General features: G+C 37.3%; 1 protein-coding gene across 2 annotated transcripts in view; it reads right to left on the bottom strand.

Moving 5' to 3' along the window:
- Nucleotides 1-26973, bottom strand: part of SH3BGRL (SH3 domain binding glutamate rich protein like) — a 136670-nt gene that overhangs the window by 24418 nt on the left and 85279 nt on the right. The window contains exons 2-3 of one of the 2 annotated variants that reach the window (XM_074323575.2): nt 13101-13210; nt 1240-1425 (exon numbers count right to left, since the gene is read on the bottom strand). In XM_074323575.2, coding sequence (XP_074179676.1) covers nt 1240-1425; nt 13101-13127 — 213 coding nt within the window. In that variant the 5' untranslated portion in view covers nt 13128-13210. The remainder of the gene's footprint in view (nt 1-1239; nt 1426-13100; nt 13211-26973) is intronic. The other variant, XM_019717549.3, reaches the window with a different exon arrangement.

Below are 26973 nucleotides of genomic sequence, written 5' to 3'. Positions count from 1 at the left end.
TGAGACTATAGTGGTATGACTCCCCTACCTGTGGCTCCAGGGTGTTCCTTTATGGCCTCACCATATCCTGTGTCCTTATGTGGGGAGCGGGAGCAGAGACCCCACAGGCAGCCCCACGTGACATAGAGGCACTGAGGTTTTACGATCTAAATAAATAGCATAATTGCCTTTTCCTTATCTACAGAGTATATCTTTACACATGGGCCCTGTTTGCAGTAACAGATGAAATCTTCAGGCCCCAACTCAGAACTGACAAATTCAATTCACAGAAAAAATATTTTGTGCCAATGAACTTCTCAAATTTGTTATACCCCTCCTTAGATGCTTTGAATTGGTATGTGAAAGGATCTCCACCAGTAAGTGTCCTTCTCACTCCCATATAAACCTATGAGCTAAAAGATTTGGATTGCTGGCTCTAAAAACATTTGTTCCTCAGTCTTGCTAATTCTGACGACATAGAAATACAAACAATTCTTTAATGGAAATTCTTACAGCCCTTACATATACCATGACATCACATGGATGAGGCTTCATAACCACTCTCTGATTGCTTCAGGTATGTATGATTCTTCCCACACCCCACTCCCAAGCAGTTCCTTAAGAGAAGAGGCTGTGTTTTATTTATACTTGAACTTGCCATGGTGCCTAGAATGGCCATAAACTACAAATTGTACTTAAATATACAGTGAATGAAGAATGAAGGAAACCACTCCATGATTTAAACGAAGACTGAGCAAGATGGCATACTTGAAAGCATCAGTCAAAGAGCATTTTTTCCCTTGTGCCTTATCTATATTCAATGAGCTAACTTAAAATTTTAAGAAAATGTGTTAATGGTACCAAAAAAAAATATTACTAGCTTCAAGTGGAAAATAAGATATTTCTCTTTTTAAACTAATTTTAATCTAAATAAGTAAAGCAGCTGACCTCTTTTCATAGGCTTCTTAATGGACATACAATTGTTCTGGTTGGAATTAAGATGAAGAAATGTACTGCTATCTATATGTCCAAGGTCTGTATTTATACATTTACAAGTAATTTTTTGGTGGATGACTCATCCATTTGCTTCCTAGTAGAAGGCAAAATACCTCGGCTGCCTAGGACGAATGCAGAACGCAGAGGATGAACTGGAGAAATGACTATACGCAGATCTGGGCAAGGGGCTGAAAGGGATAGGATGAATTTAAGGCAATCCCTTTGGGAAAAAAAAAGAAACAAGAATTTAAATTGGTTACTTACTCCACGGTACTGGCTTTCATTGAAAATCTGAGGTGGCAGCGGGTACCCTGTGGCTGGTCGACTGTTTTCAGGTACATTTTCTCTCATCCACTTCCGATTCTCTTCATTGGCGGCAATATCTTTTTCTTCAAATCCTATTTTGTTAGCTTCTAAGAAACCAAGTACATCTTGCTGTTTCTTCTTAATCTAGGGCCCAAAGGACAAGAAACTCTATTGTTGATCAAACAGCTTTTGTAGTTTTTATTTTTCAAATTCAACAAAGTCAGTGTTTGTGAACTAGGAGGAATGAAGTAAGACATGGATCAAGATTTGTGGTATCAGAGAAGATATGTGCTTTCACCTCTTTGTTATTTTGTTGTTAACAATGTCTCACAAGTGGATGGAAGAGCTTTCTGCCCCAGATCATTTTACTAACCTGACTTTTTCTTTTTTTTCACTGAAAATCCCCACATCTAATGATGCAAAAGTGAAGGTAGCTGATGCATATCAATAACTTAAAATGCAGTTAATTCAAAAGTGTGAGTAGTAGGAAGCTGTGTTTTCTGATTATTTAGAAGTCTCTTTTAGCTTCAGTCCTTGTGCTGAAAGTCTTTCCAAACCACCTGAGTCTACTACCTATCTCAACAAGCGTCATGTAATGAACAGAAACGAATCTTTCCTTGAGAATGTTACAAGCCTCAGAGTCACTCTATGTCTCAATGTTCATTGTTTAGAATATAAACTGAATAAGAAGATATAAGAGCTAAGTCTGCCTATATAGTAAGTCTGGAATATACTTGTACCACTGATTAATCTTAACATATGCTGCAAAGGTATGGTTCATGTGTGTCTGTGCTACTTCAACTAGATTAACAGGTAAAGATAATACACTAATTTTGTTGCCTACTCATACCTATAAGAGAGCTTTAAAGTAACAAATTAACACTTTTTAGTTAGGTTTCTCCTCTAATATCAATTTCTTTTAAAACCTTAATTCACACATCGATGGTAATTTATCCAAATTTAAAACTCTTATTTAACATTTCTAAGGTGTAGAGCATAATCAATAAAAGTTTCTTCATGGAGTCACACTAAAAAGGCACATAGAGAGGAATCACCATAAATATAAAATCAAATGAAGTAGTCTTCCCAATGGAAATAAAAACGCAAAATAATAAACTTCCATACAGTCAAGGCCCCCAAGGATTTGCATACTCCCATACATGCATGCATACACAGAAGTTTTATCTTTGTCCTTTAAACTTGTTTGTCATTGTGTGTAAGTAATTTTCTCTCTCATCACACAACCCCAAGAAAAAAATTCTCAATTTCCCCCAATAGGAACTAAAATTCTACAGGCTATTTAGTTCAGAATATATTTAGTTTAGCCCTATTTAGTTTAGCCTTTCTTTAAAGATCTGTTACAATCCAGCAAAATTTGCAACAAGATAATTTTTTCTAACAGGAATCCTATTCCTTATTAGCTTATAAAATCAGTTTCAGTCTAAATACAACATATACCCCCTTTTTAATTTTGAAAAAATCAATGCAGAAGTCAAATAATCAGGCATGAATGTCTAATGGACTATACACTTGATGAAGTGTGTTGAGCAATTGGTCAATCATTTGCATATTTACAAATTTAAGTAAATATAAGGATGTCCCATAAATATGGTACTTTTGGGCACTTGGCATTCCAACAGATACTGTTTGAATGAATGAAGATTAACGTTTAGCTAACATGCTAGGAACTATATACACAGCTCTGGGTGAATGCCACCTGGCATTTTTGTGTGAGAGACAAAAGGCAGCAGACCTTTAAAATAAATAACATTTTGAGGCCTTTCCCCTAATTGAATGCTTACTATGTTGAGAACACTGTTCACTGTGCTGATTTAAGATGGTGGCCAGGTCTGGTATTCCTGGACATTATCGTATACCTTCACTAGTATCTCTACCCTCCAGCCATCAGCTCTGGACCACAAGTATTTCTCCCATGCTCCAGAACTACCTGACAATAAGTACACATGCCTCCTAGAGTGTTCTACATCTCCATAAGGCTGAACAGAATGGGCCATAATAACACTTTATTCATAGGTTCTGGTCTGTCAAACATGAACATTTGTTCAGCTTTGAATCTTCAGGGAATGTAAAAAAAATTGTTTCCTAACTTGATCATATCTGTAAGTTCAATATTTCACATATTGAGTTTATTTCCATCAAGGGATATTTTATATCTAAAGAGCTATTGCCTTTCTTACATGCCTACAGGCACATGTTCATGACAACACATCCTGACAAAGGGGTTTCAGGTGACGCTAATTTCCTATTTCCCCAATGGGACTTAAACAAAGGTACAGGGTGGCCGGATGACTCAGTTGGTTAGAGCGTGAGCTCTTAACAACACAGTTGCCTATTTGATTCCCACATGGGCCAGTGAGCTGCGCCCTCCACAAATAGATTGAAGAAAATAAGCTGCCACTGAGCTGCCGGAGGGGTGGCCAGATGGCTCAGTTGGTTAGAGTGTGAGCTCTTAACAACAAGGATGCCGGTTCAATGCCCACATGGGATGGTGGGCTGCGCCCCCTGCAACTAAGATTGAAAATGGTAACTGGACTTGGAGCTGAGCTGCGCCCTCCACAACTAGATTGAAGGATAGCAACTTGCCTTGGATACTCTATTTCCCAATATTCCCCAATTGAAAAAAAAAAAAAAAACCAACAAAAGTACACAGTAAAACGATGTGACTGCAAGAACCATATACTGCAAAAACAACTAGGAATGGGTGTCACAAGGATTCACTAAAGAATAAAATTTAAATTTCCTACAGGAAAAGATAATTTAGAGTTGTAAGTATGTGATGTCAAGGGGTAGTAGATTGGGGGAGGGGGTTATCACTTTGTGAAGGGTATAAACGATAAATGTCTATTACATTGTTTTGTACACCTGAAACTAATAAAATAAAATAAAAAGGTTATTGATAGCCTTTCATCACACAAAAGCACTTCCAGTGGACAGTGGCACTCTGCAGCAATTTAAATCAATCTTTTTTTCAAAGAGCAAACCACACACCCCCACCTCCACACAAAGAATACTGTTATTTACGCCTACATGTCAGGGTTTGAGAATCAAGGTACCCTTCCCTCTGAAAACAAAGAGCTGGGCTACTGAGCAACTGTTGCCTGGAGGAAGCAGCTGCTCTCCAGCTAGCCTAAGTTCCTTGCCTGCCATGTCAAGGGTAAAGTTTCTTTTAAAGGAAGGAAACTGACAAGGTTTCTGCTTTAGACAGGGCCAGTGTGAATGTTTAAATTCCAAAGGAATAACAAAACTGTAATAATCATGCTTCAGATGGGAAAACAAGATTCTTTTTCATGAAAGTGTCAACCTACCATAGACCATTTAATCAAGGTGGGGTTTTTGTCTTGTTTTATAATCAACCTCTGTCACATTGTCTCAGCTGATACTTTACTAAACACTTATAAAGGGTCTAACTATGATGCACTAAAATCTAAAATGATTGCATGAAATTTTATTTAGTAGCCATTTTAACAATATTTCTTGTGTGCCTCTTACATGTGTAAGAATCTTATTAGGTTCTCTAAAATGTCTCAAGAAAAATAGCAGAAATTCCTATACAAGATTAAAATCTAGTGGGAGGGATTAGACATAGATATATTAAAAAGTTCATTTACAACATGGCATTTAAATAGGAAGCTAAGACATGGCTATCCATGTCTTATGGATGGCTATCCATACAAAGTGGTTAGGTGAGAGGGGCCAAGTGAATGACAAAGCCAATGAGTGCAAAACACTTAGAAGAGAGAACAAGCACTTACTTCTATTGTTGATGCCACTTACACTAGCCTTAATAATGATAGCTCAAATGCTGTATGTTACATTCATCTATACTGCATACAATCTACAGTTTTAGATAAAGGATGATGTAAAATTTAATATAACTGGCCATCTCTGAAAACTAAGACCACAAATGTTATAGTATATTGGACCAGAACAATGAAAATATAGTATTACAAGAGAAATCTGGAAACTTTCTAAATGGATGCTCACAATTTCTATGACTAAATTCTTACACATGAGGCCTATAAGTGAATAAACAATTGTATGGATGTGTATTTTGTCATTTTTAATGGGTTATAGTTTGTTACCTAGCTAACTTCTGCAAAGAGAAATTCAGATATATAGATTCCCTCCAATTGGTTCTGTTTATTTCAAATACTGCCCTAAGAAAGGCCACTCTAATTAGTTAGGAAAATAATAAGCCTGTCTTTGCCTACCCTGTGCATAAGGATTTAACTGTGGGGTAAAGGAGGAGTGAACAAATCACATTTAAAGCTGCCTTTTCATTCTTTTGATAATCTACTTACAAAAAATACCTAGGAAGAAAATCAAATCTGAATCCCCAGTTAGTCTGTTTGGCACTAGACCACTGTAGTATTGCCAATTGTAGTTCTTTGGTAACCAGAGAGATCTGTGTGCATTTTGAAATGAATACTGTCATGAGTACTTAAGCCACTAGCTTCCTATTGCTTAATCTAATAGTACAATCACAGCAAAAGACACTTGTTTTCAGCTTGTCTGTTTTGCAATATTTTCAAAAATGCTTTGATCACAATCAGCCATGTAAAACTTGTAATGCATAGCTCTTCACCAGCAAGTCTGCAACAAATCTGGGTTAAGATGTCTATTAAGAATTTTCTGATTGACCTCCCACCTGCACTCCTAGCTCCCTGGAGTTTTCCTGACAGTTGTCCCAAGATGTGACAGCATAAGAGCACAATATGAGGTTTGCTGCCAAAAGAAAAACAAAAAACTACTGTTATTTGCTTTTTTAGTTGCATGTCTAACCACATCACGTCCAAAGAGATGCTAAAGCCCAAGTAATTTCAAAAATAGAGCTTAGGGTGAAAAGAGGAGAAATCATATATTTAACGGTTGTTTCTCAAAAATAGCTATGTCTTAAGGTGGTCACAGTAAAGAAAGTACAGTCATGGGCTGGCCCAATGGCTCAGGTGGTTGGAGCTCCGTGTTCCTAACGTCAAAGGCTGCCGGTTCAATTCCCACATGGGCCAGTGCCAGATGGCTCAGTTGCTTGGAGCCTGAGCTCTCAACCATAAGGTTGCCAGTTCAACTCCTCGACTCCCGCAAGGGATGGTTGCCTGCGCCCCCTACAACTAAGATCGAACACGGCACCTTGAGCTGAGCTACCGCTGAGCTCCTGGACGGCTCAGTCAGTTGGAAAGTGTCCTCTCAACCACAAGGTTGCCGGTTCCAACTCCTGCAAAGGATGGTGGGCTGTGCCTCCTGCAACTAACAATGGCAACTGGACCTGAAGCTGAGCTGCACCCTCCACAACTAAGACTGAAAGGACAACAACTTGACTTGGAAGAAGTCCTGGAAGTACACACTGTTCCCCAGTAAAGTCCTGTTCCACTTCCCCAAATAAAAAAAAGAAGAAAAAGAAAGTACAGTCATACCCATTTCCTGGGTCAAAAAAGTTTTTTTTTTGACTCAATGAAATAGTTCTAAATAACTATCTATCCAGCCTTTTGTTATTTGTCACTGTTCTGTCCATACTCTTTTCTGGAGTCAGAAGGAATTTCATTCTCTCTCCTATTCCTTCAGAAATGGCTTTCTGTGTAGATCCAGAAGGCTGTGAAATATGGAGCACTGGGAGTACCATCCTACCCTAAAATTTGATCCTTCTGATGCCTGAAACCCTACCATTACTGAGTCACTACTTTGGTCTTCATAGACCAAAAGGGAAGGCAGTACACATGTTTGGCGTGGACAGAGGGACTGCCTGGAGAAACACAAGTAAGGAAGACAGTAAAGTGTCTTTGTCTACCCTAGAATTGCACCCAGAGTTTTTCCTATACAAACTCTAACAGAGGATCACCTGAAAATGCAGCATAAATGGCTGCCCCAGATAATCCAAAGAGGAAATTTCCAAGCCTTACTATATGTTAGTACTGGGGCAAGCTTTGCAGGATCAAGACCTTTAAGGAGAAAGGCAGACTAACACTTGTTGAGTGCTTACTGAGTATGAAACTCTGTGAGGCTATATACATATATCCCTTCAAACCCGCCCAACAATTCTATAAGGTTAGTATGATTAACCCCTGTAAAGTAAATATAATGTAAGTCAGGTGCCCCTTTGTGCCTTCCACTTGTTGTGTCAGGGAAACACTCTGTCCGGGTGGCACCCAGACATTGACTCCTCAGTCAGCAGGAGTAAACTCAGGAAATCATCGCCAACCTTCCTGGTTAAACAATAGGTGACCCACCGGTGGAAAGCATGAGTAGGATCACTTAGGTTGCCCTGTGGCCATAGTAACCTCATGTACATTGTGAAACTGCTGAAATTATGTGCCCTGCCTTCTACCCTAGATAATTACCCTGAAACTTGTGATTCATTGTCCCTATGCTTGCTGATTGTAATCATTATGGCCTAGCATTCTTTCCAGACTGGTGATCTATTGGAAAAAACCCTATATAATTAGTTTCCTGGGGGAGCCCTAATCGCAACTCTCCAACAGGGACGCTCGCCGGACACACCTGAAGCCAAGACGCTGTCTCGGTTCCCCAGCGCCTTGGAAACACTCTTCAGATGGGGAGAACTCGCTGTTACTCTTTGTCTTACTTTGTTTTATTCTGTCTATCTTACTTATTGACTCACTCAATAAATAGTGTTTTGCTGCCTCAACTCCATCTCAGTGTACATGATAAATGCGTATTCGACACCCAAATTCTGTGACCACTTACATGTAGCCTCTTGGGGCTACATCCCCATTTTACAAAAAGGAAATTGAGGCTCACATAGGTTAAGGAATGTGAACAAGGAGACAGAGTTTTTAATTGCCTGTACCAAATTACAAATCTAAATCTATCTAACTGCAAAGCCCTTTTCTTTTTTGCTACATGCAGTACATAATAGAATTCCAAATTTAGCTGGGGAGATAAGACTGACATATACGAAAGAGTTCCTGCTAAATTATATATTGACTATAAAGACAACAACAGTTGAGATATCTTATTTCCCTTCCAAATAGACCTATTTAGTGAATTTGAATTCCTAGTTACTATTATGGTCTCTTTCCCATTAACCAGTCTAAACTGACCCCAATGAATTCCTAAGCTCACCAATTTGTGGTCTTGCTTGCACATAGGCAACATGCTCACAGAACTGAATGAAATGTCATGAGGCTTCTGGTTTCTCATTAACTGCACCAAGAACAATGCATCTCATGCCTCTCCTGTGTCAAGAGCTCAGCCACTTAATAGTTCTTGGGGGACAAAGCTCCTGTGGAGGGTAATAATTTCTGAACTTTACATTTACAAAGAAACAAACAAGAAAGTGCAAAAGCATCAGACCCCTTCCACTTTATTTATTTATTTTTTCAGAGCACGATTTAATAATAAAAACACATTTAATGTCACACATTCTCTTTTAATTTTTATTAAATTTATTGGAGTGACATTGGTTACTAAAATTATATAGGTTTCAAGTATACAATTCTATAATAAATCATCTATATATTGTATCGTGTGTTCACCACCCATAGTCAGTTCTCCTTCCATCACCATATATTTGACCCTACTTACCCTCTTCTACTACATTCCTCCCCTTTTAGCAATGTACTCATCACTTAAAAAAAAAGTCCAACAACCTTTCCGAAAAGCAAAATGATCAGAATATAATGCACTGTTCACTTGAAAGTAAAAACAAGCTTTAACTGAGTAAGTAACAGAGGGACTAAAGTTCCTTCTGACTCTGTAAAAAGAGTATGGACAGAGAAAAGTTTCAGATAAGAAAGGGCTTATAGATGAGATTATTCAGAACTAAAATTTCACTTAGTCAGGAAAAGCCTTTTTAACCCATAATATGAGCATTTCACTTCTTGCAGGTGACCATCATCCTACATAGTCTTATTAAATATGTTAGCAGATAAATAAATGATAGATTTTGCCAAGGGCTGAAAATGACAGAAGTGAATCATATATTGCAATCCAGCTGCTGTTAAACTGATTCCCTGTCGCCAATTTCAGCTCAACCCCAATAACTTTTTTTCAAGGTTCTGCATGAGCCCTGGGCAGCCGGCCCTGCCCCACAAACTGCTGGAGGCTTGTACTTGTACAGCAGAGGGCAGCACATGGTGGCCAAGGAAGCTTTCAGTGGCAGGCAGTCAATCCCTGTTTATGCTGCAGCCTTTCTGGGGCAGCTCTCAGGGTTCTGTGGCCAAAGACAAAGGATGGCTAGCCACAGTGTTCTAGGGGCATTTGCAGAGGGGAAACAGGCTCAGTATTGGTGCAAAAACTGGTGCATTTAACTTTGAGAAAATCACCAGCCATAATCCATGAATCCCTAGGATTCCACCCCAAACTAATTCGGGCAGCATTTGGGGCCCTGTTACACTGGGTCAAAGAGCCCAGCCCGTGCACTTAAGGAGGCTCTTTCAGCCACTGAGCCTTAGGGGCAGCTGGCATGCAGCAACATGCCTAGGAGGGCCCTGGGTATTTTGCTAAGCTACCCAAGGACTGATACCGGTGACAGGGAACCTTGGTTCACAGCAAGGCCACCCACACATGCCTCCATTCCAACACAGGCAGCAACCAATTGTATATAGCTTTGTAGCTCCTACCACGTAGCCCCAGGCCAGTCACAGGAAAGGCTAAAAATGGCCTACACGGAAGCCCTACTAAGAGGTACAAGAAACAGCATAACCAGGGGCCTGCTTCAGAACACACCAGAGCACTACCCCATTGGCCCCACAAGTGGCATACCCAAAGGGTAGTCTCAACATACATAGGAGCATACTTGGGTGACTGTCCCTCTGAGGGTTCAGCTCCCACACAGCAGCTCATACATGTTTGGGCAGGCCAATCTGCACAGCCAGTCAGCCTAAGAGTAAATCCCACCCAGCAACAACAGGACAATATATACAACACACACAAAAAACATTCCTTGAACACACACACAGGATATCAGAGAGACTGTGCCACTGGACAACATAGGACACCTAGCAACATCTGAAAGACATAGGAGATCTACCTAACACATAGAAGCAAACATAGTGAGGCAACGAGAATGAGGAAACAAATAAAAATACCCCGAATAAAAGAACAACAGAAAACTCAAAAAAAAAAAAAAAAAAAAAAAAAAAAAAAGAACTAAATGAACTGGAGGCAACCAAAACAAATGAGACAGAGTTTAAAACACTGGTTATAAGAATACTTAAGTAGCTGAGTGAGAACTTTAGTGAAGAAAGAATAAGCCTAAAGAAGGATATAGAAAACAGAAGAAAGAGTCAGAAATAAAGAATACAATAACTGAAGTAAACAATACACAACAAACAGCAGATTAGATGAAGTAGAGGATCAAATCAGAGATTTGGAAGACAAGGTAGCAGAAAACAGCTAATCAGAAAAACAAAAGAAAAAAGAAAAAAAATGAACATAGTTTAAGGGACCTCTGGGATAACAACAAACATTAACAACATATGCATCATAGGAGTAACAGAAGGAGAAGAGAGATGATCTAGGGGGGTTCGTCATGGGGCACAAGGATGGTTCAACACATGGAAATCAACCAATGTGAGATACCACATAAACAATAAAAGATAAAAATCATATGATTATATTAATAGATGGAGAAAAGGCATTTCACAAGATACAACATCGATTTATGATGAAAACACTTAAGAAAATGGGTATAGAAGGAAAATACCTTAACATAATAAAGGCTATATATGGCAAACCCTCAGGTAGTATCATAATTAATGGAGAAAAACTGAAGCCTGGGGGGGGGGGCAGTGGCTCAGGTGGTTGGAGCACCGTGCTCTTAACATGGAGGTCGCCAGCTCGATTCCCACATAGGCCAGTGAGCTGAGCCTTCTACAGCTAAGATTGTGAGCAACAGCTCTCCCTGGAGCTGGGCTGCTGTGAGCAGCCAGAGGTTGTTGCGTGCTACCGTGGCACAGAAGCCATGAGTGGCCGGTGGCCAGCATGAGTGGCTGGCAGCTGGCGAGACCTGCCGTGTGCTGCTGTGAGCGGCCAACCCATGACTGGCAACCGACTGCCTCAGCCAGGGGGAGCATAAGGCTCATAATACCAGCATGGGCCAGGGAACTGTGTCCTACACAACTAAACTGAGAAAGAACGACCTGAACCAGAGTTGGGGGGGAGGCGGAAAGAAGGGGGAGAAAACTGAAGCCTGCTGCTCTATGTTCAGGAAAAAGACAGGGCTGCCCCCTATCACCACTGTTATTCAACATAGTTTTAGAAGTCCTAAACAGAGCAATCAGGCAAAAGAAATAAATAAAAGGCATCCAAACTGAGAATGAAGAAGTTAAATTGTCACTTTTTGTAGATGACATGATCCTTTATACAGAAAACCTTAAACACTCCACCAAAAAGCTATTAGAAATGATAAACAAATACAGTAAATTTGCTGGATACAAAATCAATGTACAACAACAATCCATTGCATTCCTATATACAAACAATGAAATCTCACAAAAAAGAAATAAAAAACATTCCTTTCACAATTACAACAAAAAGAATAAATGACCTAGGAATAAACTTAACAAAACATGTGAAAGACATATACACTGAAAAGTATAGGACATCTCTAAGAGAAACTGAAAACAGAAAGAAATGAAAAGACATTCCGTATTCATGGACTGGAAGAATCAACATAGTGAAAATGATCATATTACCCAAAGAAATATAAAGATTTAATGCAATTCTCATCAAAATCCCAATGGTATTTTTTAAAGAAATAGAACCAAAAAAATCATGAGATTTGTATGGAATCCCAAAAGACCCTGAATGACCAAAACAATCCTAAGAAAAAGAAAAATGCTGGAAGTATCACACTCCCTGACTTTAGCTTGTCCTACATGGCAAAACTATTCAAAACAGTATTGTATTGGCAGAAAAACAGACATACAGACGAAAGGAATAGAATTTAGAACCCAGAGGTAAACCCACATAAACATGGACAGATAATTTCCAACAAAGAAGCCAAAAACACACAATGGAGAAAAGACAGCCTCTTCAAGAAATGGTGCTGGGAAAATTGGAAAGCCACATGCAAAAGAATAAAACTAGACTGTTATGTGTCCTCATACAGAAAAATTAACTCAAAATGGATTGAAGAGCTAAACATAAGACATGAAAAAATAACCTGCATAGAAGAAAGCATAGGTCCTAAACTTACGGACCTTGGGTTCAAAGAGGAGTTTATGAATTTGACTGGAAAGGCAAGGGAAGTAAAAGCTAAAATAAATGAATGGGACTATAAAACTACAAAGATCCTACACAGCAAAAGAAATTATCAACAAAATACAGAAGCAACTAAATAAATGGGAGAAAATATTTGCAAAAAATGTCTGCTATAAGTGGATAATATCTAAAATGTATTAGGAACTCAGACAACTCAACAACAAAAAGACAAACAATCCAATTAAAAAATGGGCATAGGACTTAATACAAATGGCCAACAGACACATGAAAAATAAATGTTCACCTTCACTAGCTAGTACAAAAATGCAAATCGAAACCACAAGATATCACCTCACACCTGTCAGAATGGCTATCATCAACAAGACAAATAATAACAAGTGCTGGAGAGACTGTGGAGAAAAAGGAACCCTCATATACTGTTGGTAAGAATGCAGATTGATAGAGCCGCTATGGAAAACAGTATGAAGGTTACTCAAAAAATTAAGAATAGTATTACCATATGACTCAACAATCCCTCTGCTGGGTATCTATCAAAAAAATCTAAAAACATTTATCCATAAAGACACGAGATCTGTCAATTACGTTCGTGAACTCGTCCTAGAAAAATTACTACATACCTCATTGCTGAATGTCACTATGGTCATCTTCAAAGTACTCTCCCCTTGTGAAGCTATGCACTGACACCAGCATCTAGTCCACCCTTCAAAGCAGTTCTGGAACTCTTTTTCTGGAATGGACATCAAAGCTGTCATCGTATTACCCTTGATGTCATGAATGTCATCAAAATGTCTTTTTTTCAATATTTCCTTTATCTTTGGGTAAAGAAAGAAGTCATTGGGGGCCAGATCAGGTGAGTATGGAGGGTGTTCCAATACAGTTATTTATGTACTGGCTAAAAACTCCCTCACATACAGTGCCATGTGAGCTGGTACATTGTTGTGATGCAAGAGCCATGAATTGTTGGCGAAAATTTCAAGTCGTTTTTGCCTAACTTTTTTACACTGCCTTTCCAGCACTTCCAAATACTAAACTTGGTTCATTGTTTGTCCAGTTCGTACAAATTCATAATGAATAATCCCTCAGATATAAAAAGGTTAGCAATATCCTTTTGACTCTTCATTTAGGCTGACAGAACTTTTTCAGCCATGGAGAATTACCAGACTTTCATTCTGCATTTTGACACTTTGTTTCACATCATATTAGTACACCCAGGTTTCATCACCAGTGATAACATGGCCAAAAACATCCTCTTGCATCTCTAAAAGGTCTTGACAAACTTTGACTGCCTTTTGTTTTTGTTCATCGGTGAGCTCCTTTGGGACCATTTTTGCACACACCTTTCTCATGCCAAGATTTCCAGTTAAGATTTTCCTAACTGATCCTCTATCGATATTTACATGGTCTGCTATGCTTTTCACAGTTAGCTAATGATTTTAACGCACAATTTGATGAATTTTTGCAATGTTTTTGTCAGTTCTGTTTGTTACTGGCCGCCCTGACCTCTCTTCATCAGTGATGCATTCTCTCTCCTCAGAAAAACGTTGAATCCCTTTGTACCTTCATGGCATTATCCCCATAAACTTGGACTAATATGTCCCTGATTTCATTTCCACTCTTGCCAAGTTTAACAAGAAATTTAATGGTTATTCATTGCTCTAATTCAAGCTCAAACATTCTCATGATGGCACACAAAAACACAAAACAACAATAATGAATTCCACTTCAGCAATACACCGCCAAACATTGACATGAACACAGCTGTGAGACACTGATATACCAAGGTTATGAAAGCTTACAGAGCTGTTTGTACAGTGCTGCAAATGTTAGCACACAGTAGCAAGTTCATGATCATAATTGTCAAACCTCATAGAGGATGAATTATAGAATTGTACATTTAAAAGCTATGTATTTTTATTGCTCATTATCACCCCAATTAATTTTAATAAAAAATAGAAGTAGAAGAGAGGAACCAAGGGATCAAAAACCTATTTGAAGAATTAATGACTGAAAATGTCCCTAAACCTTGGAAGAAAATGGACATACAAGCTCAGGAAGTTCAGAGAGTCTCAAACAAGATGAATCCAAACAGGCCCACACCAAGACACATCATAATTAAAATGGCAAAGGTTAGAGATAAAGAGAGAATCCAAAAAGCAGCAAAAGAAAGACAATTAATTACTTACAAGGGAGCACCCATGCGACAATCAGCTGATTTCTCAACAGAAACTTTTCAGGCCACCAGGGAGTGGCAGGAAATATACAAAATGATGAAAAGCAGGGATCCACAACCAAGAATACATAGCAATTATTGAAGGAGAGATAAAGAGCTTTCGAGGCAAGAAAAAGCTAAAGGAATTCATTAAAACCAAGCCAGTATTACAAGAAATGCTAAAAGGACTTCTCTAAGAAGAAGGGGAAAACAAGTAAACAAACAAATGAAGATCCATAATGTGAATAATAAACTGGCAATAACTATGTGCCTATCAATAATCAGTTTAAATGTAAGTGACAAAAAGCTCCCATCAAAATATATACACTAGGTGAATAGATAAGAAAACAAGACGCATACACACGATGTCTATAAGAAACTCACCTCATATCAAAAGACACAGAGAGACTGAAACTAAAGGGAAGGAAAAAGATATTTCATGCAAATGAAAATGAGAAAAAAGCTGGGCAAAACTTATATCAGACAAAATAGGCTTTAAAACAAAGACTATAATAAGAGACAAACCCATTATATAATAATAAATGGATCAAACCAACAAGAGGACATAACCCTAGTAAAAATTTATGCACCCAACATAGGAGCACCTAATACTAAAACAAATATTGACCAACATAAAGGGAGGGATTGACAATAACACAAGCATAGTAAGGAACTTTTACACACCATTGACAACAAGGGACATATCTACCAGAAAGAAAATCAACAAGGAAACAGTGGCCTTAAATGACACACTAGAACAGATTAATTTAATTTATTTTTTTAAAGCATTTCATCCCAAGGCAGTAAAACATACACTCTTTTCAAGTGTATATGAAATATTTTCCAAGGTAGACCACATTTAGTCCACAAAACAAGTTTCAATAAATTTAAGAAGTTTGAAATCACATCAAGCAGTTTCCAAGGCTACACTGATGTGAAACTAGAAATCAATTACAAGGGGGGAAAAAAAAACACCTCAGGGGAGACCTCTTCAAAATGGCGGCATGAGGTGAGCCTCTGGAAATCTCCCCTGGAATTGACAATAAATTAAATAGCTATAACACCACAAAGGACTCCCTGCACAGCAGACAGGCAAGATGAAGAGGCTCACTACTGAATTCACCTAAAGGTGGGCAAACTGCGCGAGCAGGGGAGGGGGAAAGGGAGAAGTGCGGAGATGGAGCCAAGGGACAAAGACCTAGCTCAGTGCTCCGACCTCGCTGCATCCAGAAACTACTGCAGCTGCGGGAGACGGAAGAACTCGGACTGCTAGGGCGCCGTTTCTCGCCCACAGGGCTGAGGGGACAGCATATCAAACGGCTGAACCCAACGATCACAGCAGAGACCTCAGACCAAAGACTGAGGGACGGAGGCTGAAAATAGTGATTTAAGCACTCATGGCCGAGCAGAGAACAGAAGCCATGGGCACTGAGACTAGCTGCCCCCTCCTTACCCTCCCAGAGTTTGCCACGCCCCCACATGCCCAGTGCTAGAAACAGAAAAGTAGGAGTGTCAGATCAAAAGAACAGAATATTTAACACACAATGGGATTTATAGATGATGTAATACAGAATTGTACACCTGAAATCTATGTAATTTTACTAACAATTGTCACCCCAATAAATTTAAAAAAAAAAATCAAAAAAAAAAAAAAAACAAGAAAAAAAACAGAACAGAATACTTGCAGTTCTGAGAACTGTGGTTCGCAGAAACAGATTTGCAGCCCAACTAGCTCCGGCAAAGGGGAGGGAGCTTTGGAAGCAGGACAGGCTGTGGTGTTGGTCACTTCCATTGCTCTGGGCCACCTCTCACAACTCACCCTGCCCCTGGCCCCACCTTACTGGGTGGATCCCTGCAGGAGTAAACAGAACTGCTGAAACATAGGGCTCTGAATCTGGTGCAGGAAGAGCTTTGGAACTTCAAAAGCTCTCCACATCCCCACAGGGACTATGCGCCCTATGACCCAGGCAAACTGTTTACAGAGGAGAAGTCCGCATTGCAGGGAATCCCCCCATTGTGTGAAAAGCTAGAATAGTGCAGAGAAAACATAAACTACAGTATGAAAGAGAAAAAAGGGCTGCAGTCGGAGGGAAAATAAAACATTCTACCAACACCTACCAGAAAACTAAAGAAAGACCTCTTCCTATCAACCTGTTGCAGAAGTCACTCCTATAGATGTCCAGAAAGAGATATAATAAATTATTAATTGCCATGAATAACCAAGGCAACAAGACAGCTCAGAAAGAAAGTGAAAACTCTCCAGAAAATGAATTTAAAGTTATGGAAATATGTGACTAAATGACAGAGAATTCAAGATAGCAGTTCTGAAAAAACTCAACGAGATGCAAGAAAATACAGAAAGGCAGTTTAATGAACTCAGAAACACAATCAAAGAACAAAATGAACATTTTACCAAAGAGATGGAAATTTCAAAAAAGAACCAAATATAATTTCTGAAGATTAAGAAATCAATAGAAGAAATTACGAATGAAATAGACACTTTAGGATGTAGAGTTGACCAGATGGAGGAAAGAATCAGTGACACCGAAGATGGAAACCTGGAAATGACACAGATGTAAGAAAGAAAGAGACTTGAGACTTAAAACAAATGAAAGAACTTTACAACTTTCTGACTCCATCAGAAAGAGCAATATAACAATATTGGGCATACCAGAAGGAGCTAAAAGAGAGAAGGGAACAGAGTACATTCAAACAAGTAGTCGATGAGAACTTTCCAAACTAGTGGAAAGAACTGGATCTCAAATTCAATAAGCAAATAGAACACCTAATAACCTAAACCCCAACAGGCCTTCTCCAAGGCACATTGTATTGAAGCTGTCAAAAAACAACGACAAAGAAAGAATCCAAAGGCAGCCAGGGAAAAGAAGATGGTAACCTACAAGGAAAGCACATTAGATTATCATCGGATATTTCAGTAGAAACTCTACAAGCGAGAAGGTAGTGGATCCAAATATGCAAACTATTGAAAGAGAGAAATTATGAGCCAAGAATAATATATCCAGCAAAGACATCCTTTAGATATGAAGGAGGAATAAAGACCTTTCCAGGCATAGAGAAGCTGAGGGAATTTTCTAATACACAACCTGCACTACAACAAATAATAAAGGAGGCTATTCGACCACCATCAACAGGGACAATTTGTGGCAACCGAAACATAAAAAGGAGGAGAATAAAGGCCAGAACCAGAATATGGGAATGGAGAAAGTAAGCATGATGACGAAAATGGAACACTCTAAATATCAACCTTTCTTTTACATAAATTTAATGGTAACCACTCAAAAAAAATCCAGAAATGAAATATATACTGTAATAAAAGAAGAAACAGAGGGAAACATCATAGAACACGACCACACAGAAATAACAAACAACAACAAAAAGGCAAAGAAACCATAGAGACACGGCCTTACCAGAAAACTAAAGATAGAAGGATACAAAATCCTCACATATCAATAATCACCCTAAATGTAAATGGAATGAACTCACCAATAAAAAGGCACAGAGTAGCAGATTGGATCAAAAAACTAAATCCAACCATATGCTGTCTCCAAGATACACATGTCAGCTACAAGGACAAGCATGGACTCAATGTGAAAGGGTGGAAATTGACACTATAAGCAAATGGTATCCAGAGAAAATCAGGTGTAGCCATAATGATAGATGAAAAAGAGTTCAGGGTGAAAAAGATAGCAAGAGACAAAGATGGACATTTCATAATGGTAAAGGGGACTATAAAACAAGAAGACATAACAGTCTTAAATATTTATGCCCCCAATCAGCAAGCACAGAAATACACCAAGCAACTACTAAGAGAACTAAAGGGAGAAATTGACAAAAACACAGTTATACTAGGGGACCTAAATACATCATTGACAGCTATAGATAGATCATCCAAACAGAAAATAAATAACGAAATAGCAGCCCTAAATGACACATTAGATGAAATGGACATAATTGACACATATAGAGCACTTCATCCTAAAACATCAGACTATACATTTTTTTCTAGTGTACTTGGAACATTCTCCAGGGTAGACCATATATTGGGACATAAAACTAACCTCAGCAAATTGAAGAAGATTGAAATCATACTAAGCATATTCTCTGATCACAACGCTTTGAAATTGGACATTAAGTGCAAAAAGAAAGCAGGAAAAAACACAAATACATGGAGATTAAACAACATACTTTTAAAGAACGACCTAGCCAAAGACTAACTAGAGAAGAGATAAAAATAATACATAGAAACAAATGACAATGAAAATACATCCAACCAAAATTTTTGGGATGCAGCGAAGGCAGTTTTAAAAGGGAAATTTATATCATTACAGGCCTATCTCAAGAAACAAGAAAAATCCCAAATAAATAACCTCACATTACACCTTAAATAACTAGAAAACAAGAGCAAATGAAACCTAAGGTCAGCAGAAGAAAGGAAATAATGAAAATCAGAGCAGAAGTACATAAAACAGAGAGAAAAAGAAAAAGAAAAAATTAATGAGACAAAGAGCTAGTTCTTTGAAAAGATTTAAAAAAATTGACAAACCCTTGGCTAGGCTGACTAAGATAAAAAGAGAGAAGAAACAAATAAACAAAATCAAATGAAAAAGGGGAAGTTATCACAGATGCCAGAGAAATACAAAGGATTGTCTAAGAATACTATGAAGGACTATATGCCACCAAATTCAATAACCTAGAAGAAATGGACAAGTTCTTAGAAACATATAGCCTTCCTAGGCTGAACCATGAAGAACTGGAAAATCTAAACAGATCGATCACTGGTAAGGAAATTGAATCAGTCATCCAAAACCTTCCCAAAAGCAAAAGTCCGGGACCAGATGGCTTCACTAGTGAATTCTACTAAACCTTCAAAGAGGATCTAATACCAATCCTGCTCAAAATCTTCCAAAAAATTGAACAAGAGACAGTACTCCCTAACTCATTTTATGAGGCCAACATTACCTTGACACCAAAACCTGGCAAGGACAACACAAAAAAAACCTACAAACCAATATCTCTGATGAGTACAGATGAAAAAATCGTAAACAAAATTCTAGCAAATCGAAAGCAACAAAGCATTAAAAAGATTATTCATCACGACCAAGTGGGGTTCATCCCCGGGGCACAAGGATGGCTCAACATCCGCAAACACATCAATGTGATACATCACAGTAACAAAATAAAGGAAAAGAACCTATACGATTATATCAATTGATGCAGAAAAAGCTTTTGACAAGATACGACATCCATTTATGATTAAAACACTTCATAAAATAGGTATAGAAGGAAAAAACCTTAACATAATAAAGGCCATATATGACAAACCCTCAGCTTATCTCATTATTAATGGTGAAAAACTGAAGCCTCTTCCTTTACATTCAGGAACATGACAGGGCTTTCCCCATCACCTCCGCTTTTCAAAACAGTGTTGGAAGTCCTTGCCAGAGCAATCAGGCAAGAGAAAGAATTAAAAGGTATCTAAATTGGAAATGAAGAAGTTAAATTATCACTCTTTGCAGATGACATGATGCTGTATATAGAAAACCCTAAAGACTCCACCAAAAAGCTATTAGAAACAATCAACGAATACAGTAAAGTTGCCAGCTACAAAATCAATGTACGAAAGTCCATTGCATTCCTATATACTAACAATGAAATATCAGAAAAAGAAATAAAAAAAAGCATTTCCTTTTTAAATTGCAGCAAAAAGAATAAAATACCTGGGAATAAACTTAACCAAGGAAGTGAAACACCTATATGATGAAAACTACAAGACATTTTTAAAAGAAATTGAAGAAGACAGAAAGAAATGGAAAAACATTCTGTGCTCATGGATTGGAAGAATCAACATAGTTAAAATAGCCATATTACCCAAAGTTATATACAGATTTAATGCCATCCCCATCAAAATCCCAATGGCATTTTTTAAAGAAATAGAACAAAAAATCACCAGATTTGTTTGGTACCATAAAAGACCCCGAGTAGCCAAATCAATCTTAAGAAAAAACAACAATGCTGGAGGTATCACACTCCCTGAGTTTAGCTTGTACTACAGGACAACAATAATCAAAACAGCATGGTATTGGAAGAAAAACAGATACTTAGAGCAATGGAATAGATTCACAGCCCAAAAATAAACCCCCATAAATATGGACAGATAATTTTTGACAAAGAAGCAAAAAAACATACAATGGAGAAAAGACAGCCTCTTCAAGAAATGATGCTGGCAGAATTGGAAAGCCACATGCAAAAGAATGAAACTGGACTGCTATCTGTCACCATGTACCAAAATTATTTAAAAACAGATCAAAAACTTAAGCATAAGACCTGAAAAAATAAACTGCATAGAAGGAAACATAGGTACTAAACTTTGGACCTTCGGGTTCAAAGAACATTTTACAAATTTGACTCCAACGACTGGGAAGCAAAAGTTAAAATAAATGAATGGGACTATATCAAACTTAAAAGCTTCTGCACAGCAAAAGAAACCATCGACAAAAGAAAGAGGCAACCAAGTGAATGGGAGAAGATTTTTGCAAACAGTCCCTCCGATAAGGGGCTAATATCCAAAATATACAAGGAACTCATGAAACTCAACAACAAAAAAACAAACAACCCAATTGAAAAATGGGCAGAGGACCTGAAGAGACATTTCTCCAAAGAGGACATACAAATGACAAATAGACATATGAAAAAATGCTCAACATCACTAATCATCACAGAAATGCAATTAAAAACCACAATGAGATATCACCTCACCCCAGTTAGAATGGCTATAGTCAACAAGACAAATAGTAACAAGTGTTGGAGATGCTGTGGAGATAAAGGAACCTTCATACACTGTTGGTGGGAATGCAGACTGGTGCATCCGATATGGAATGCAGTATGGCGGTTCCTCAAAAAGTTACAAATAGAATTACCGTATGAGCCAGCAATCCCACTCCTAGGTATCTATCCAAAACATCTGAAAACATTTATCCATAAAGACACCTGTGCTCCGATGTTCATTGCAGCTTTATTTACAGTGGTGAAGACATGGAAACAACCAAAATGGCCTTCGATAGATGAATGGATAAAGAAGTTGTGGTATATATGCACAATGGAATATTATTTGGCGGTAATGAAATATGACCATTTGTGACAACATGGATGGATCCTGAGAATATAATGCTAAGCAAAATAAGTCAGACAGAAAAAGCAGAGAATTATATGATTTCACTGATATGTGGCATATAAACTAAAAACAACAAAAGAACAAGACAAACAAATGAGAAACAAAAACTCATAGACACAGACAATAGTTTAGTGGTTACCAGAGGGTAAGGGGGAGGGGGGTGGTAGATGAGAGTAAAGGGGATCAAATATATGGTGATGGAAGGGGAACTGACTCTGGGTGGTGAACACACAATGGGATTTATAGATGATGTAACACATAATTGCACACCTGAAATCTATGTAATTTTACTAAAAATTGTCACCCAAATAAACTTTAATATATATATATATATATATATATATATATATATATATATATATGTATATGTATATGTATATGCATATGTATATATACATATATATATAAACTGAAAAACATACAAACACATGGAGGCTCAATGACATGTTACTAAACAATGAATTGCTTAATGATAAGATCACGAAAGAGATCAAAATATACCTCGAGACAAAGGAAAATGAAAACATCATCCATAATCTACAAGATACAGTAAAAGGAGTCCAAAGAGGGAAATTCATAGTAATGCAGGCCTACCTAAAGAAAAAAAACACTCAAATTAACAATCTAATTTACACCTAAAGGAACTGGAAAAAGAACAGCAAACAAAGCCCAAAGTAAGAAGAATAAAAGGAATAGTAAAGTTCAGAGTAGAAATAAACAAAATAGAGGTTGAAAAAAAACCAAAAAAAAAACAATGCAAAAGGTCAATGAAACCAACAGCCAGTTATTTGCAAAGATAAACAAAATTGATAAACCATTAACCAGAGACATCAAGAGAAAGGGAGGACCCAAATAAATAAAATCAGAAATGAAAGAGGAAAAGTGACAACAGACACTACAAAAATACCAAAAAAAAAATATTAAGGAAATACTACGAGCAACTATACAGCAACAAATTAAACAACCTGGAAGAAAAGGAAAAATTCCTAAAAGCATACAATCTTCCAAGGGTGAATAAAAAAGAAACAGTAAATCTGAACTGACCTATTATTACTAATGAAATAGAGTCAGTAATCAACAAGCTCCCAACAAAAAATAGTCCTGTACGAGATAGATGGCTTCACAGGTGAATTTTTGTTTTTATAAAAGTTTATTGGGGTGACAATGGTTAGTAAAGTTACATAGGTTTCAAGTGTAGATGAGGGTAAATGGGATCAAATATAAAGATGAAAGGAGAACTCACACAGGTGAATTTTAAGAAAATTAAAAAAGAAATTAATACCTATTCTTTTCAAATTGTTCCAAAAAAATTTCAAGAGGAGTGCAGGTTCCCAAGCTCATACTATGAGGCCACCATTAGCCTGATTCCAAGACCAAACAAAGACATAAGAAAAAAATTATAGGACAATATCCCTAATGAACATAGATGCAAAAATCCTGAACAAAATATTAGCAAACCAAATTCAGCAATATATTAAAAAAGATCATATACCATGATCAAATGGGATTCATTTCTGGTATGCAAGGTTGATTCAATATCCCCAAATCAATTAATGTGATATAACACAAAAACAAAATGAAAAATAAAAATCATATGGTCATACCAATAGATGCAGAAAAATGTGTGACAAAATCCAGAATCCATTTATATAAAAACTCTCAGCAAAGTGGAAGTAGAGGGAACCTATCTCAACATAATACAGGCCATGTATGACAAATTACAGCTAACATCATACTCAATGGGGATAAGCTAAAAACATTCCCAGAAACAAGACAAAGATGTCTACTTTCACCACTTTTATTCAACATACTGAAATAAAATAGTTCTAGCCACAGCAATCAGGAAATAAAAAGAAATAAAAGGCATCCAAATGGGAAATGAAGAAGTAAAACTGTCATTTGCAGATGACATGATACTGTACATAGAGACCCCTAAAGAGTCCACCAAAAAACTATTAGAAGTGACGTATGAATTTAGTAAAGTAGCAGGATACAGAATTAATATTCAGAAACTGATAGCACTTTATACACCACTAATGAAGTATCAGAAAGAGAAATTAAGAAAAAAAATCCCATTTACAATTGCATGAAAAAACTAAAATATCCAGAAATAAATTTAGACAAGGAAGTAAAAGATCTGTACTCAGAAAATTACAAGGCATTGAAGAGAGAAATTTAAAAAAGATACAAACAAATGGAAATATATTCCCTGTTTATGGATATGATGAACTAATATCGTTAAAATGCCCATGCTACTCAAAGCAATCTACAGATTTAATGCAATCCCTATCAAAATATCAATGGCATTTTTTTCACAGAACCAACTAGAACAAATAATCCTAAAATTTATATGGAACTGTAAAAGACACTGAATAGCCATGGCAATCTTGAGAAAGAAGAACAAAGCTGGAGGCATCACTCTACCTGATACCAAACACTTCTACAAGGCTATAGTAATCAAACAGCTGAAGCAATCCTAAGAAAACTGAACAATGCTGGAGGTATCACACTCCCTTACTTCAGCTTGTACTACAGAGAAACAATAATAAAAACAGTATGGTATTGGCATAAAAACAGACATGTAGAACAATGGCATAGAATAGAGAGCCCAGAAATAAATCCATGCCTGTACGGCTAACTTAATCTATGACAAAGGAAGCAAGAATATAAATTGGGGTAAAGACAGTCTATTTAATAATTGGTGCTGGGAAAACTGGACAGATACATGGAAAAAATGAAACTGGACCATCTTCTTACTCCATATACAAGCATAAACTAAAAATAGTTTAAAGAGTGAAATGTAAGACCCAAAACCATAAAACTCCTAGTAGATAATATAGGCAATAAACTCTCAGACATTACCCTTAGTAATATTTTTATTGATATTTTTCCATGGGCAAAGAAAACTAAAGAAAAAATAAAGAAATGGGACTAAATCAAACTAAAAATTTTTTTACACAGTACACGAAATCATCAACAAAGCAAAAAGATATCCTACTGAATGGGAGAAGACATGCACCAATGACACATCTGATAAGGGGTCAATATCCAAAATTTATAAAAAACACTCATACAACTCAACACCAAAAAAAAACAAAAACAATCCAGTAAAAAAAAAAAAAATGGGCAGAGGACCTGAACAGACATTTCTCAAAAGAAGACATGGAGATAGCCAAGAGACTCATGAAAAAATGCTCAAGGTCACTAATTATCAGAGAAATGAAAATAAAAAAACCCAGTGACATATCACTTCACACCTGTCAGACTGGCCATCATCAATAAATCAAGAAACAAGTGTTGGTGAGGATATGGAGGAAAAGGAATCCTCATGCACTGTTGGTGGGATTGCCAATTTGTGCATTTACTGTGGAAAACAGTATGGAGGTGCCTCAAAAAATTAAAAATAGAGCTACCCTATGACCCACCAATTTCACTCCTGAGTATTTGTCCAAAGAAATCCAAAACATTATTTCAAAAAGATATATGCACCCCCATGTTTACTGCAGTGCTATTTACAATAGCCAAGGCATGGAAACAACCAAAATGCCCATCAATAGATAACCGGATAAAGAAGATGTGGTACATATGTACAATGGAATATTACTTGGCCATAAAAAGAATGAAATATTGCCACATACAACACCATGGATGGACCTAGAGGGTATTACGGTTAGTGAAATAAGTCATAGTGAGAAAGACAAATACCACATGTTCTCACTTATATATGAAATCTAAAGAACAAAAGAACAAACAAAACTGAAACAGACTCATAGATACAGAGAACAAACTTATTGTTACTAGGTGCGAGGGGATTTGGAAGGCTGGTGAGTAAGGTGAAAGGATTAAGAAGTACAAATTGCTAGTTACAGTAGAGCCATAGTGAATATAGTCAATAGTATTGTAAAACTTATGTATAATGTCAGATGGGTACTGCACTTATTAGGTGTATCTCTTCGTCAGTTATAGAAGTGTCTAACCACTATGCTGTACACCTGAAACTAATATAAAATAATATTTAATGTCAACTATAATTGAAAAATAGTCACAGGGATGTGTAGTGCAGCAAGAGCAATAGAGGCAATAATGTTCTAATAACTGTACAGTGTCGGGTGAGTAGTAGACTTGTCCACAGTAGACTTACCACGTTGTGAATTATATAAATGTCTGATCACTATGTTGTTCTGCATGCCTGAAACTAATAAAAAAAGAAATACAAGAAAAAAAAATCCTACACACCCAGGATTATTTAATGGACAAACATGTCTTCAATATTCAATAGCCCACAATATCATTGTTTGTTTTAAGATATAAGTTAATATTTATTATAATAACACTAGATGGGCAAGAAAAATCAAGAATGTGCTAAATAAAATTAGTGTTCAGGTGATTTCCATTAAAAAGAAAAAATAAGTAAATATTTGTTAAAAAAATCTGCATAAGGAGGACATCTCTATATGCATTCGCTTCCCCCTCCTAGTCCTCGATCAGATCAGGCTGCCTTTACTTCACCTTGAGCTTGTTCTGCCCAAAATCCACAGGGCTTTTTCTCTGTTCCCTTCAATTGCAATTCTTCCCTAACTCCACTGATGCAATTCTAACCACTCATCCAGGTTCACTCCCCTCTGTGAAAGTCCTTGGTGGCCACTGCAGCCCTCTCACTCTGATTTTCTATAGTCTGTATCACCCAGTATAGAGCTTAATCAAATACATGTAATACCAACGTTTGCTAATCTCTTCACTTGTCAAAGTATCATCTCTTCATTAGTTAGTTGATAAGGCACCTGAAAGTAGGAGCTATGCCTTTTGCTTGTGTCTCCTCACATAGTGCTCACCTTCAGGCTGGACACAAAGTAGATAGTCAAAACTGATTGATCTCACAATATTGTTTTAAATTCGGGACCATCAAAATATTTTACTTTTAGGTTTTTATTTTTATTTTAATAAACTTCAGTTTTGGAATAATTTTACATTTACTGAAAATTTGCAGCTATAATGAAGAAGGGTTCCCAGATGGCTGTGTCTCTGTTTCCCCTGTTGTTAACATCTTACCTCACAGTGGTACATTTGTCACAGCTAAGAAACAAACATT

This window comes from Rhinolophus sinicus, chromosome 18 (assembly GCF_057876585.1).
Source record: "Rhinolophus sinicus isolate RSI-liver-muscle chromosome 18, RSI-T2T, whole genome shotgun sequence".
In the NCBI taxonomy this organism is placed as follows: Eukaryota; Metazoa; Chordata; class Mammalia; order Chiroptera; family Rhinolophidae; genus Rhinolophus; species Rhinolophus sinicus.
The sequence above is the reverse complement of the archived record's forward strand: the minus strand, read 5'-3'. Positions and strand labels throughout refer to the sequence as shown.